Here is a 15,041-nt window from a genome sequence, read left to right on the forward strand (position 1 = left end):
CACATTTTATGCATTGACAAAAGGAGGTGTACAACACAAATTTTCACATGGCACTGGAGACCGACCCCACCCTGCACTGACCTGATGGTTGCTCCTGTCCTGGAGGGCTGGGCATTATGACATGGCACTGTGACCCTATGTAACATGTCACAAGCCACTCACTCCAATTTCACCCAGCAGCCCCTTCATCATGAGGAGGGACAGCTGGGCCAAACCTGAATGGTGCTGCGACCCCGTGCACTAGGTCACAACACCTGGACCAGGGAACTGGGCCCTGCCCTGCAGGACAGGAGCCATTGCTGCTGGGTGAGTGCAGAGTGGGCTCACTCTCCAACACCCCTGTTCCCAGGGGCCTTCCTTCTGCACCAGATCAGAATTAAGGCTGTGATGCTAAGGTGGAGGATGCAGAAGGCATGATAATATATGAAATACACAGGCATGATAACGTGTGAAATTAGCAAACCAGCAGGTATAATTGAAGGTGGCACCACTAATTATCCATTGCCACTTCTGGTTCCAAACTTGACTTCGCCACTGAGCAAGAGATAAAAGTATTGAAACATAAGCTTCAATGGATAAAATTTTATTTTTTTCCAGTCTGTAATGATTAATAGATCACATGGAGTATACAAGTTAATCATCTTTACACCAAACTTGCCAACAAACTGTATTTCATGCCTTGGATCAATACACCTGTTGCATATTAAAGTGAAAGATATTAATTAGCACTTACTCATAAACTTCCAGGCTTTTCACTTCTAATTTTATAATAAAGCTTTAAAAATATTATTGTCTTGCATTTTCCAGTATTTCATCATTTAGCTATATTTTTATAGGAGGGTACAATATTGGACTGGTTTTAAATGATAGAATGTGGTAAAAATTGTACATTTCTGTAGTTTCCACTGGCTGGGTGCACTATGACACACATGCTTCATTTCCAGACTTCAAACCAGATGTGAAGTAAGCAACTAATTCATCTGGCATTTATTCTAGCTTAATCCTTAGTCTTTTTAGGTGATGTTACGTGACTGGTAGTGATATGACTTTCAGCTAAAGGTCACAATTTTAATTTCTAACCAGATCTTGTTGCTGGAAGTTAACATGGCAATCTAGTAATGTCTTTATTTCTATCTATATCACACATCCATCTTCAGTGATCACATGACAAAACAAAACATGTCTTCTAAAATGCCACTTTGTTTGCTGCAGCCAAGAGTGATCCAAATGCAGAATCTGTTTTTTGTACAAGATCTTCGGGCTTGCCAAACTCGATTACCTGAAAGTCAGCAGGAAATAGATTGAACAAATGTCAAATAGGAAGCAAAAACACAAATGTTTTTGAGTTTCACACTATATAAAACTTCTTTGGGTGAGGATACCACTATAGGTTATGGGCCTATTAAAAGAGTGGCTGGGGAAGGGTCTGTGGGTTATGTGCAGGAAGTCAAACTAGATTATCATGATGATCCCTTCTGGCTTAAAGTATATTACATATAAAGTAATAATGGCAGTATGAATTTGCTATAGACCACCAGCACTAGAGAAAAGTGAGCGGAAAACATTTGTGAACCAACTTATGATTCTCTGAACCTGAGTGCTTTATATCATGGTAAATTATGATTACCCAGAATTCTATAAGATAATAAATGGAGCCACAAATGCATCAGCAGAGACATTTCTATATTACTTAAAAGATAACTTATTAGCTGGTGAGGGATGGGGGCATGGTCAGAGAGCTGCTAAGCTCCAGTTGATTGCTGGCTGATGCAATGGTCTTGTAAAGACCATTACCAGCTGGCATAACCCTGAGACTCTTCTAAGTGGCACTGGTTCCCTGATCAAGGGGTGCAAAGGTCACAAATTCCATCTTTCCTTCCCCATCAATTTTTACTTGCCAACAAGGATCAGAGCCAAAGGCATAACTTTACGGAACAGTTAGATAAAAGTCTATGTAACTCTGCTGTGACTATACCCAGAATATTGCATTCAGTTCTAGGCACCTAATTGCCAAAATGCTATCAACAAATAGGGAATTCAGAGAAGAGAAACAAAAATGTTTAGGAGGCTGGAGGGGACTGAGGACTTGTCGACACAGGAAAGTTTTTCCAGTTCTACCAATATAGTTAAGCTGATATAACTTTCCACGTGGACACACTCATTCCAGAATAAGAATGGTGTTTTTTCAGTTTAGTTTAAACCCCTTCATAAGCAATATAAGCTAAAGCAAAAAAAAGCCCCCTTATACCAGAATAAAAATACCAGTTTAAATTCATGTCAGTTTATAACAATGTAACTTTCCTGAGTAGAAGAGCCCTGATTTATAAAAAAAATGATCAAAGGCTCACACTTGTTCTTAAAGTTAAACTTAATTTATTTACTGGATTGAGGCCAGAATGTTCAGCACATTACAGAACTGAGCCCCGAAAAAGTTAAATAAATATAGCATGGCTGAGCAATAGTGAAAGGAAATAGGGGAGGGTCATGGCAAAAGTCTAAATATTTGAAGGGTGCAAGCACCAATGATGAAGAGAATATTTTGGATGGTTTGGAGTCTGAAATGGAACAATGGGAAGAAATTAAGAAGAAACTTAAGGAAAAGCTTCCGTGAAAAGAGATCTATTAGGCAGTAGAAACCTTTTTCCCAAAGGAAGTAGTAGTGAAAGCCCCGTTGTTTCAGACATTTTAAAGTAGACCAGACATAGCACTAGTAAATGTACAATAGGGAATAAATGGTACAGTGTTAGAGTGATGGATTAGATGATCTAACAGGTCTTTTCCCTTTCTAACTTCTTTGATTCTGTACCTTTCCATTATCCATAACCAGAATATGGTCACACTCCAGAACAGTGTTTATGCGATGCGCAATAGTTAAGACTGTGCAGTCCTTGAATGCTTCTCTGATTGTGCACTGAATTAGTGCATCAGTTTCAGAATCAATTGAGGCCGTGGCTTCATCAAGAAGTATGATCTATTGAGGGGAAAAAAACTTTTAAACGTACAATATGTATTTTTTTTTAAAAATCTTTACGCCTTACAATGCTTTTATACATGAATAAACAGGAACATATATTAAAAATGGTGTTTATCAAGTTAGATATTTATTTTATAATGCTTATTTTTAACAATCAGATTAGACCAAAAAATGAAAATCTGATTATTAAATTCTCATCATTGGGATTTGTCTGAGAATTTGCAAGGTGGGGAGATTTTGATTTGATCCCTAATCCTGTAAATACTTATATGCATGCTTACCATGTGAGACTACTCATGTTACAACTACTTACATGAGGAAAGTTAAGCATGTTTGTGTGTAGGATTGGGGTGCAAATCAAATACTCACTACACTTCAGATTCTCAGAAGAAACCTCAGTGATGTGAATTTGATTTTCATTTTTTCCTGTTCTATTTGTATTGTTAAAATAAGCATTTTAAAGATTTCTTCCATACTGACTTCAATGGGATACTCATATGCATAAAATTAAGCATGTGGTGTTTGTAGGATTAGGGCCTTGATTTGTAATATATTTCTGCTACTTGCTGGTAGTATGTGCAGCAAGGTGCAGGGGGAATGTGCTGATGTTCTGGATTTTGTAATGATTTGGGTATTATTTTTAACTAATGGCAAAGCCAATTACAGCTTGGACTAGGCATTCTTTTATGTCTTTTTAAATCTAAATGAATAAATATTCATTTTAAGCATTGGATACTACAGTTACAAACTGAAATTTCCACAAGGTGGGGAAATTTTAAGCATATTGGTCATCTAAGCAATAGCACCATCTTCCTCTTCAGTTGCGAATAACAAAAACAAAAGTAAGTATGGGGCTGTGACAGAATATACCGTGTTCATACCATACACACTATTGTAATAATCTTTGTACAAAGTATGCCCTGTAAGGTATCTTTTGAAAACTCATAATTTGCTGTTCAGTATTGTCCTGATAAAATGTGTGGCAAAATTGTATATAAAATTGTAAAATTTTCCTTTATGGTGTTATTAACACAGGTTCCAAACTCCACAGCCCTGCCCAAACAGAAGGCGGCAAACAAGTCTGCCCTAAACAAAGGAATGTGTGCTTGCCGTAATTTGCATTTAAGTAGTAAACAGTCATCAAGCAAGAAGGGAAACAAAGAAAGCTCAGTCAGGTGAGGGGGGAAAACAGCAGGGAACATCCTCTAACATAGACTCTTTGTCTTCTAGTGCCCAGCTAGAAATATTTTTCAAGAGGGGGACTGAAACCATAAAAGGAGGGACAAAAACCCCAAGGCACCCCTCTCTCTCTCTCTGCCCATCACATTCATTGCACCTGAAGTGACAAAGGAAGCGTTTGCTGGACTCTGGGGAAAGGGTCCTGACATACAGTTTCGCCAGTAAGACTTCTGAAAGCATGTGGTGAGAAACTTTGCTTGAATCTGATATAGTTTGTTAAATTAGGTATTTGTAAATGTCTTATCTTTATTCTTGTAACCATTTCTGACTTTTATGCCTCATTTTTTGGACTCACTTAAAATCTCTCTCATTGTAGTTAATAAACTTGGTTTATCTGATCTAATGTATTAAAGTTGAAGTGTCTGGATAACTCCATTTGGGGTGACAAGTTGTGTGCATATTATTCTCTTAAAGGAATAATGGACTTAAAATATTTTGTACTGTCTAGGAGAGGTCTGGGCAGTACAGGACATACATTTCTGGGGAAAATCTGGGACTAGGGGAGTGTTGGGGGTCACCCTGAAGTACAGCCAAGGCTGGTAAGAGTTGGAGTGTAATCCAAGTGTGGCTGGCAGGCTGCAGTTACATACAGACACACAGGAGGTGGTTTGCATGCTGGAAGGCTGTTTGTGAGTGACCCAGGTGTGAGCTACTTCAGCAAGGCATTGTAACCCCCCTCCTCCCAGGTGGCAGGACAGAGGTGACAAAGCCCCTCATTGGTCTGGATTGACCCTGGTATGTCACAGGGGCCAGTTGTGTTTGTTTTTCAGGAAAGATTTAGGTCCTAAATCCTTCTCTCATTGAAGCCATTGGCAAAACTCTCTGGGTGACTCCAAATGGAGGAAGATTGAGTCCTAGAAGAGCAAATTATGGCCCCTATTGTATGAAGTGTTGAGGAAAAATTAAACTTGAATTACAGGAGAGAAAAGATAGGACACTTGCAAAGAGGACTCTAGGAGGCAGAAAAGAGGCAGTCTTGTAAGTGGAACACAACAGCAGTTTTATATGTATCATCTAGTACGTACCTATCTTTTGAGGGGGAGGTTCTGACTTAACTTTAAGAGATAATGTATATGGATGTAATTTCTTAAATGGCTATGTATGCAAACAACATGATCCTGGTGTGGTGGGTCCTGTGATCCTTACTTACATTGAATAGTACCTTACTCCATGAATAGTCTCATTTTATTTCAGTGAGGCTAGATTAAGATAGAATCTTGCTCCTATCTAGTTGCTTGAATTGCACAGTTTGCGCCTTCAGAATTGCAAATGTGGGTTTAAAAAGGAGGTTGAAGCCCTTTGGAAATGGGGCCCACTACATTAAAACACAGAATCCATGTTTGAGACCATCCTGATACAGTTGCAGGCTTGAAAGGGTTTGCCAGAGCTGGAAATTCATAATTTTAAAAATATTTTGAAACTTTTATTGGGGGAGGTGGGGAGAGAAACAGTGGATCCTTGGAACTTTTGTTCTGATGGTTTCGGCGATTGTGGAGGAATGAGAAACCTATTATAAACTAACACCACATATCTTATAATATTAAAAATGGGTCCAGATATTTGTATAGATCAGTGCCAAGTGACAATATGTGCATGGCTTTATTAAAATGAAAGGTACTCAAGATCTTGAGGCTTATACATTAATAAGGATTTACTGATCCAACCCTCATTGATATTCATTGTCTTTCCACAGAGTAGAAACTGGATTGGGCCCTTGCTGAAAATTGGCAGTAAGTCCCCATTGTCATGTTTATGCTCAAATATGCAAGTTAAAGCCAAACAGAAGCTTTTATGCTTTTACAGACAGATGTAGGAACTTGTTTGTTACTGCTCTATTGCCTTATAGATTATACCGTGTCAACACTTGACGAGTAGCCTGATGGACCAGTTCTACAAGGTTATTTAGTTTCCTGAGAACGCTGGGAAATCCCATTATGGATTAGTTCCTCTCAGGAACCAGTTCTCATGGTCTCTCTTACAGGTTTTAAACCTTCATTCCGAATAAGTTTGGATATGTATATTTGAGCATAAAAATTATTTGTAGGGATGTACTCCTCCGGGGAGAGAGAATCCCTGCAGACAGAGCCCTCTTTTTAAGTTTCAATTTCATTTTTACTTGAAAAAGCATAGCTGAGCAATAGGCAAATCTCAAACATGCTTTGCCAAGCAAAAGACAAAAGGTTAGAGCCTCAGCTGGTGTAAATCAGCATAGCTTCACTGAGGTCAGTGGATTTATACCAGCTGATGATCAGGCTCCATGATTTTATAGATTCAAAAATGACCACAGGCTTCCTGTCCTCATAGTGCTATTAACTAGTAGGACAACAGAACTTTGTGACTTCAAATTGCCAAAAGCAGCAATTAAAGTGAGCAGGAGACATTGTTAGTGTGAGATGTATATATTGTTGGAAAATAAAGAATATGGGTGTTCAATCATTAACTGCAGTAGATGTTTAGTGTTTAATATGACAAGATATAGGTTGATTTATGAGGAAGCTAAAAAGTGGAAGAGATTTGGATCAAATATAGCAGATAAGAAATGCTGAAAAATATATTTCAATTAAGTTGACTTTACTCATAAGCTAGTCATAAAACTGAGAACAAACATGTTGGTTTCTTTCCTCTGTTAGATGGGAAAAAAAATATTGCAACTCTCATGCATTCGGGACCACTGCTAGAAGTATCAGATTCTCCCCCATTACTTACTTTTGAATTTCGAAGGAGTGCTCTTGCCATACAAAGCAGCTGTCTTTCCCCTACTGAGAAGTTTTCTCCATTTTCAACAACTTCTGCCTGTAATTTTCCTGGGAGTTTCAAAATCTAGAATACAAAGAAAAAGACACGACTATACATACTATGCAATAATATATATTGATTGTGCATGATCATACATTTATCAGGATGTTATATTTTCATGATCGTTAAAAAGAGTGTTGTACATTTCAAATAAACATTCTGCCATTATAACATCAAAAAGGAAAGCAATGTGGTAAGTAGACATTATTCACAACTAATGAGATTATATATTAATGCCTCACTATTATTATCACCAATCTATCATGATAAATTATATGCCATAACAAACAGTAAATAATGACTTTCCATTTATTATCTTTAACAGAAAATGAATTATGACCAAACCCCCCAAAATGTACCGTCTCTTTCATAAATGTTCTTTCCAGAGCTTTCCAGATCTGCTCATCTGTATAGTTATCAAAAGGATCTAGGTTGTACCTGACAGGCAAAAATTAAAATGATTTTTTTTTTAAATAAAACACAATATAGTACAACAATACTTTGTAAATTACTATTACAAGTCACTTTGAACATGAAATATTTTGGCTGAATGGCCAAAGAACTTATATCTGTACTTTAATTTTTATAATGCATGTTTTCAATTATTTTTCATACATTGTTTTCCTGTATTCTGAGCTCTTAGCTGGTTTGAGGGAAAAATCAGTTTGTCCTGTTGATATTGATACTTCTGGATTCATGATTATTCCGTAGAATATGTTGATATTATTATAAAAATATAATAGCTATCTTCAGGATTTCAGTGTTACTGCTAATATGATCTAATGCCTTCTCTTCTCACCGAAGTGAGGTTTTTATTAAGGAATTTAAGGAATGTTGGTGAACAAGTTTGGGCAGCATATTCCAACACTAAAGTGAAGCATGAAAGATTGCATGGAGGGCATTGTAAAAAAAGATGAAGGTGTTATGAAGACCGAATGGAGACGAGGGTGCAAGGGTAGTGTAGGCCTGGTTGAAGATGTAGGCAAGCACTGTCTGACATGGGGCTATGAAGGCAAATACAAGAAGGTGGGCATGAAGAACAGCACAATGGGAAGCCAGGAAAGTAATGCAAATAAGAGGATGGTGTGGTTGAAGTGACAGCCAGAGAGGTAACATTTTGGATAAATTGGATAGGGACAAAGGAGAGTGGTGGCATCAAGTTTTATGAGGAATGGAGGTAGTGGAGAGGGTCTAGAATGAAGGATAATGAGCTCAGCTTTGCCCACATTAAGTTTGAGATCATGGTGAGCCATTCAAGCTGATATATCTGAGACATAATGAATTCTGCTCCAATGAAGATGAGTGATTTTTAGAGGTTAGTTTCCTGCCATTCACAAACCATTTTCAATATTGGTAAACTGGGAATTTCAGATGTTCTGTGTATATTTTATGAAATTCTGTTTTCAAAAATTTGATTCTGAGAGAATTACTGGACTTGGACACAAGTGGTCTGGGTTCAATTCCCAGAACTGTCACAGACTTCCTGTGTAACCTTGGCCAGTCACTTAGGATATGTCTACACAGCAGCTGAGAGGTGCAGTTCCCTCCATGGATAGACATACATACACTAGTTCTGCTTTAGATGGCACCTAAAAATACCAGTGTGGCCCCAGCAGCTTGGGCTAGCTACCAGAGTACAGTCTCCTCCAACCTCCTGGGTAAGGACGTGGGTCACCATCCATGCTGCTGTAGCTATACCGCTGTTTTTAGATGCTAGCTAAAGCAGAACTACTGCCTCTATATCTACTTGTGGTGGGAATCGCACTCTCAACTGCTGTGTAGACATACCCATAGCCTCCCTGCGTCCCAGTTCCTCATCTGTAAAAGGGGATGATAATACTTAATTTATCCCACCTTTGTCTGTTTATACTGTATGCTTTTCTTACTATGTGCATGTATAGCATAAGGGGGTTTGGATCTCAAGGCTTCAATCTCAAACCAAAATGCCTCAATTTATGATTTAATGAGATTTCACTTTGCAACAAATGTTAATTTACAGTTGTAAGAACAACTACCTTACTGTACCTACAAACAGAACAGGATCTTGAGGAATAATAGAAAGCTTTGTTCTTAGATCTTCCAAACTAATAGTACAGATATCAACATCGTCAATTAGGATAGTACCAGCAGTTGGTTCTACTAGTTGAAAGAGTGCAACTCCTAATGATGATTTTCCTGTAGGGGATAAAAAAAAATATTATTCAGATAAACTTTGACTTTTATAAACAATGATGTAAAGTGCATTTTAGTCTACCTGGAAAGTTCCAGGTTTGATATATGTGTGATCCGAACTCTGTTTTACTCACAGATGAGTTATAGCACAGTTAGCACCAGTGCAAGTTGCTAAAATGTAGTTGTCTGTACCGCTTCAATGTGTCGCAACACTTATACAAATTGATCACTTTGAAGGTGAGAGGTAAGTTCATTCTCCATGCTTATTCATTCTTGGGCTCTCTGCTGAATATGTTAACAAGTTTGCCAATAATGTTAATTATAAATGAAGGATACTTACTTGTAACCAGAGTTCTTCCAGAAGACTCTGTAAATATCCATTTACGGGTAATGTGCCACCTGGTGGTGCCTAATGATAGAACCTTCTCCAAGTAGTGCCCATAGAGTACACATGGCCACCATCTCAGCATCCTCAAATGTTCTAAGGGTAATCTATATGAGGTGATGGTGTGCCCCCTTCCACCTTGTTCTTTCCACCACTAACCCAGAGAACCAAGGTAAGACTCTGAGAAAGAGGGGAAGGTTATTTACTTGTACCCAAATTGTGGTGTGAATATGCAGAGTTGTCTTGAAGAACTCCAGTTACAAGTAGCCAACCTTCACTTCTTCTTTGAGTGACTCTGCATATTCATAATTATGAGTAGTTTGGTACACAGTGCTGAAATTTCAGGAAGAGGGAACAGAGTCCTAATCAAATAATGATCGAAGCATGTCTCTTACTAACTCTGGCATCTGCTCTTGAAGCAAAATCCAAAGCATATTTTTTGATAAAAGTACAATAGACTCACCTCGAAGTTGCAGCTTAGTAGATTTCTCCAATAGGAACATGTTTAAGGCATGCAAGAGATGTTACCATTGCTCTAGTAAAATGGCACTTCACAATAGCAGACACAGGAACTGCCACTAATTTATAACATTCAGTTATACATTGTTTAACTGATCTAGAAATAGTCTGAATAGATATACTATTACCCATATGATTCTTAGCTTAAGAGATAAATAACCTAGATGACGTTCTAAAACTCTTTGTTCTATTTAAATAATATGCCAGAATCCTTCTAGCATCTAAAGTATGTAACTCCAATTCCCCTTCATTAGCATGTGGCTTAAGGGGGGAAAATTAGGGAAAACAAATTAATAGTTCGATGGGTAATTCAGATGCTATTTTTGTAGAAACTTGGAGTCAGTTCTAAGAACCATCTTGTCTGTATGAAAAATAATAAATAATGGAACTGCCATCAGAGCATACTTTTTGATGCCCTAGATCCATGAGTAGGCAGATTGTGGAGTTGATATGAAGTAGCAGGCCCTCAGATGAAGAAGACTTCAGCAGCCAGTTGTCCAAATATAGGTAAACAAACACACCCTGCTTTCTTAAATACACTGCTACTACAGAGAGCCACTTTGTAAAGACTCGTAGTGCTGTAGAAAGGCCAAACAGCAGGACCTTGTACTGGAAATGTTGCTGGGCCATAACAAAACAAAGGCTCAGCTGGATTGAAACATTAAAGACCAGAACTTCCAAATGTACTTGTTCAGTTTTCTGAGATCTAAAATTGAAGAGAATCCCTCATCTTTTCCTATACCAGGAACTATCTTGAATAAAACCCGGACACCAAAGATGTTTGGGTATCTCTTTGACAACACCTAGCAGAAGCAGTTTTTGAACTCGTGATAGAAGAATAGCCTCATGAGACAGTTCTCTGTAAAGGGAAGATTAGGGAGATTTGAAAGAGGGTAGTTTTTTTATTTATATGGCATACCCCTCCTCGGTGATTTCTAGAACCCGCGTGTCTGATGTAATAAGCCTTCAATTGTTTATGAAAATGATTAGCCTGTCTCCAAATAAAGGAAGGGAGGAATTGTCACTTATTGGTTCCTGACTCTCGATCCTCACATCAAATCTCAGGACTGGTGTTCAAGGAAGGTAAAGAGGAGGGAGCAGGTTGTTTAGTCTTAGGTGTGTATCTAAAAGCCTTCTTCTTGCACTCGCTCTGAGATGAAAACAAAGCTTATTGATACTGACATCTGTGATTTGAGAAAAATAAGCAAATGACTGAGGTAAAATTGTCTCTGATAATGGAAACAAGGAGTGTGGTCTCTTTCTGAACCAGGGATAGATACCCAGTGAACAAGCAGTGGATTTGCTATCTGTTAATTTTTCCAAAAATTCATCAGTCTTATTGCATCCCTCTCAAAAAGAAGATCTTCCATTTTAATTTGGTATCCACAGCCAGTGAAGAGGAACAAAGCTAAAAAGGTCTCCTTAAGGTAACTACAGATGCCAGTGCTCTAGTGGAAGAGTGAGAAGCATCAGTTGAAGCCCTGAGAGCATGCTTCACATTTTGTCCCTTCATCAAAATAATATTTGCCAGCCTTCTCTTATTGTCTGGCAAAGCCTGAACAAACACAGATGCCATGACCACCTGGTAATTAGTCATTCTAATACCAAGAGACGAGGAAGAAAAAAAACTTTCTCCCCCTCTCTGTCAAGAGTCTAATGGGCCTAACTGGACCTAAACTTATTACTGGCAGCAGCCACCACAGTGAATTAGGCAGAGGGTGAGTGTGACAGTAAGAAAACCCCAAGTCCTGAGGTATCTCATACAATTATCTACTTTTTCAGAAATACACTGACTGGAAGCAGGGGTTGCCCAAACAGTCCTAGTAGCAAGGGCCCAATCCAGTTTCTACTCTGTGGAAAGACAATGAATATCAATGAGGGTTGGATCAGTAAATCCTTATTAATGTATAAGCCTCAAGATCTTGAGTACCTTTCATTTTAATAAAGCCATGCACATATTGTCACTTGGTTTCCTCCACAGCCACAGAAGGTAAGTTCAACGTGGATGCCATGTGGTCCACCAGGTCATGAAACTGCAAAGCATCCTCAGAAGGAGACAAAGCAGAAGCAACACCTACCTGCTCATCAGGTGACAAGTCACATCAAAGTCTGTATCTATCTGCTCTTGTTCAAAAAGAGGAGCTATCTCTATCTTCCTCTTTAGAAAACGTGTCAGGCACTGGACTCCAGGCAGGAACTTTCTGCTGGAGGTGAGAAGCCCCGGCGGGCAGCTGGGCTCCCAGGGAGGAGCGGTGGGGAACTGAGCACCCTGGCCCCTACAGTGCCCCCCCTTTAGTCAGTGGAAGTGCTCCTGGCAAGGATGTGCACCACCGACAAAAGGAGGGTAGTGTGGACATCAGCCACCATGACTTAACATAGGTCGACTTAAGATTGCGATGTAGACATTCCCTTAATGGCAGAACTGAGTCCTTTTAATGTAATGTCACAATTTACAGATAAACTGACTATAGAAAACACTGAACTATCAAAAATATGTAATTAATTAGTATGAGGGGCCAGAGAGAAATCAGGGGGCAAAAAGACAAAATGGTATATCGCACCAGAGCCTGTTCTTCCAACAATACCAATTGTTTCTCCACCATGAATGCTCATATTTAAGCCATTGAGAACCACAGGACTGTTGTTTCTATATTTCATCTGGTAATCTTTAAATGTGATGTCCCCTCGATCCGGCCAGCCTTTGGGAGAGTTCACTATATCTGCACACTGGGAGGCCTCAGGAACACACGTCTACAAGAAAGGGAAAAAAAGGAAAACATTTAATTGAGCCACCAAGTCAACAGTTAAAGATTTCAGCAATATTTATACACATGGGGTCTTAGTGGCCCATTTAGATGTATTTCTTACCGAGATATATTCTTGTATCTGTTCAACAGAAGTGAATTTAGCTTCTGTCTCAGTCCCTGTTCTTACACATACTTGGAGAAGTCCACTCAACTATTAAAAAAATAAATAAAAACTTTAATGGAACTATTCATATGCATAAAGTTGAGCATGTGTCCTAAATCTTTGCAAGAAAAGGGCCTAAAACAATAACAAACTCATTAATATTTATATCAGCTTGCTGAACTCTTCTGACCATTGTCCAGAGCTTCACAGGAAATCTCTTTCTGTCTAATAAGTGAGGCATATGATAGTGATCATTTAGGGTGTGACTTTCAAAAGCACAAAGGAAAGTTAGCCACCCAACTCCCATTGATTTTCAGTTTGATTTGAGTGCCTAACTGCCCTTCGTGTCTTTGAAAATCAATCCCTTACAGTCTGACCTTCAAAAGATAGGTGCACAAACGTGTATCTAATATGTTTGTTTATTCAGCCAATACTCCATGCGGGGGTCTTGCTGTGGTATAGTCCTTCTATGCCCACACCAATGCAAGGCTATTAGGTATAATCTAGCCCACAGCTGTGCCAATTCTCCATTCCTTTTGTGAAGTGTAAAATCTTCACACACACAACTGTATGCCAGGAGTTTCTCCCTCTCTAATTAGCCGTGTATGTAACAGGCATTTGAAAAAGTGTATATGAATCACGTAACAACATACAGCCTTTGGAATTTAGCCCAGTGCATTGTGGGAAGTCACCTTCTATTCACTTCTGTCTACAGTAGCTCTAGTGATGAATGAAGAGTGCATAATTAATGTAAAAAAGTGTTTTGGAGAATGAAACTGCACACAAGCTAATCACCAGCACAGCTCAGTAATAGATCCCGAGGTGATTTCAAAGCTATTACAACTGCCTATGGAGCTTGCCAAGCTGAAGCAACTGGAAAAATATCTTTCACAGTTTGACATGAGGGTCCTGCATTTTTCTGGCCTTTCTGCTTATTGTTAGGAGATATTCGGTAGTCAATTAAATGTGTTATAAATATATTTGTATTTTCCATGACATCTTAACTACCTCACATTTAGGAATAAATAATATGTATATTTTTTAAATCTACATTTTTTCATATTTATTTTTAACATTTAAAATATATTTTGGCAACACATCATTAATCCAGCAGTAAAAGCAATTGGGCATATGTATTCAATCTTTGCACACTAACTTTCAATAGATGTATGAGCTTTAAATGTTACGAACAAAAGTAGTGGGCTAAGGTGACAACAGTTAAGGTAAAAATGCAGAAACTATTGTTGCTTCTGAGAGGTTCATTATGACTGGAAATATTTCTATTACTTTATTGAAAGTAGAAAGGTTATGAAAGTAAAAACAACACTACCCTAAGTGTGTAAGACTGGGGATGGTTTATTGTAATTTTTAAAGAAAAAAATAAAATTTATTTTCATTTGCCATTTAAAAAAATAAACAACTCCCATTCCTTTTTGTGCTTTGCAATAAGTTAGGAATCATTTTCTATGGTAAATTCTATATAAAATGAAGGGATATTTAACATTCATATACTAAACACAAATGGTTTGGAATTATTTACTTATATATTGTGCAGTAGTACATGAAGGCCCTGGTCAGGATCAGATACACACTCTGGTAGGTGCTGTACTGACACATAGAAAGACACAGGTCCTACCTTGAAATGTTCGCAATCTAACTTAAAACAAGATATTACAAATGAGTTATTAAATAATAGAAGGTAAGATACAGTGAAATGAGGATGAGATAATGTATTTACATAAATTAGCTATGTGTACAACTTCAATCTCAGCTCTTTCTAAAATGTGAACTATTTTTTGTCTTCCTGTGTTCTCGATTCTGCCATTCTTTTTCACGCTGGGTAATATCTTGAGCCATTGATTTCAGTATCCAATGCGCTATTTGCATAGTAAAGTATTGCCCAGCCTGAGTAAGGGTGGTAGAATCTGGCTTCAAGTGAATATAATACTTTCATGTATTTTAGGATAAAGAGAGGGTAGAATAGGAAATGTATATGCACTAACATAATTAACAGAGGTTAACCCAAGACACCAAACATTTATTTTT

At 38.1% G+C, this 15,041-nt stretch overlaps 1 protein-coding gene across 8 annotated transcripts in view; it reads right to left on the reverse strand.

The window, feature by feature from the left end:
• Positions 1-567: 567 nt before the first annotated feature.
• The window catches only part of LOC128848991 (ATP-binding cassette sub-family C member 12-like), a 108,500-nt gene continuing 94,026 nt past the window's right edge, over positions 568-15,041 (reverse strand). For 5 of the 8 annotated variants that reach the window (XM_054049307.1, XM_054049305.1, XM_054049301.1 and 2 more), the window contains 7 exons: positions 12,954-13,043; positions 12,647-12,836; positions 9,025-9,184; positions 7,369-7,447; positions 6,920-7,033; positions 2,807-2,971; positions 568-1,279 (listed from right to left, as the gene is read on the reverse strand). In XM_054049307.1, the coding sequence (XP_053905282.1) occupies positions 1,187-1,279; positions 2,807-2,971; positions 6,920-7,033; positions 7,369-7,447; positions 9,025-9,184; positions 12,647-12,836; positions 12,954-13,043 (891 nt within the window). In that variant the 3' untranslated portion in view covers positions 568-1,186. Of the gene's footprint in view, positions 1,280-2,806; positions 2,972-6,919; positions 7,034-7,368; positions 7,448-9,024; positions 9,185-12,646; positions 12,837-12,953; positions 13,044-15,041 lie in introns of those variants that run through there. The other 3 variants (XM_054049306.1, XR_008447141.1, XR_008447142.1) reach the window with 3 other exon arrangements.

Source organism: Malaclemys terrapin, chromosome 14 (assembly GCF_027887155.1).
Source record: "Malaclemys terrapin pileata isolate rMalTer1 chromosome 14, rMalTer1.hap1, whole genome shotgun sequence".
NCBI lineage: Eukaryota > Metazoa > Chordata > Testudines > Emydidae > Malaclemys > Malaclemys terrapin.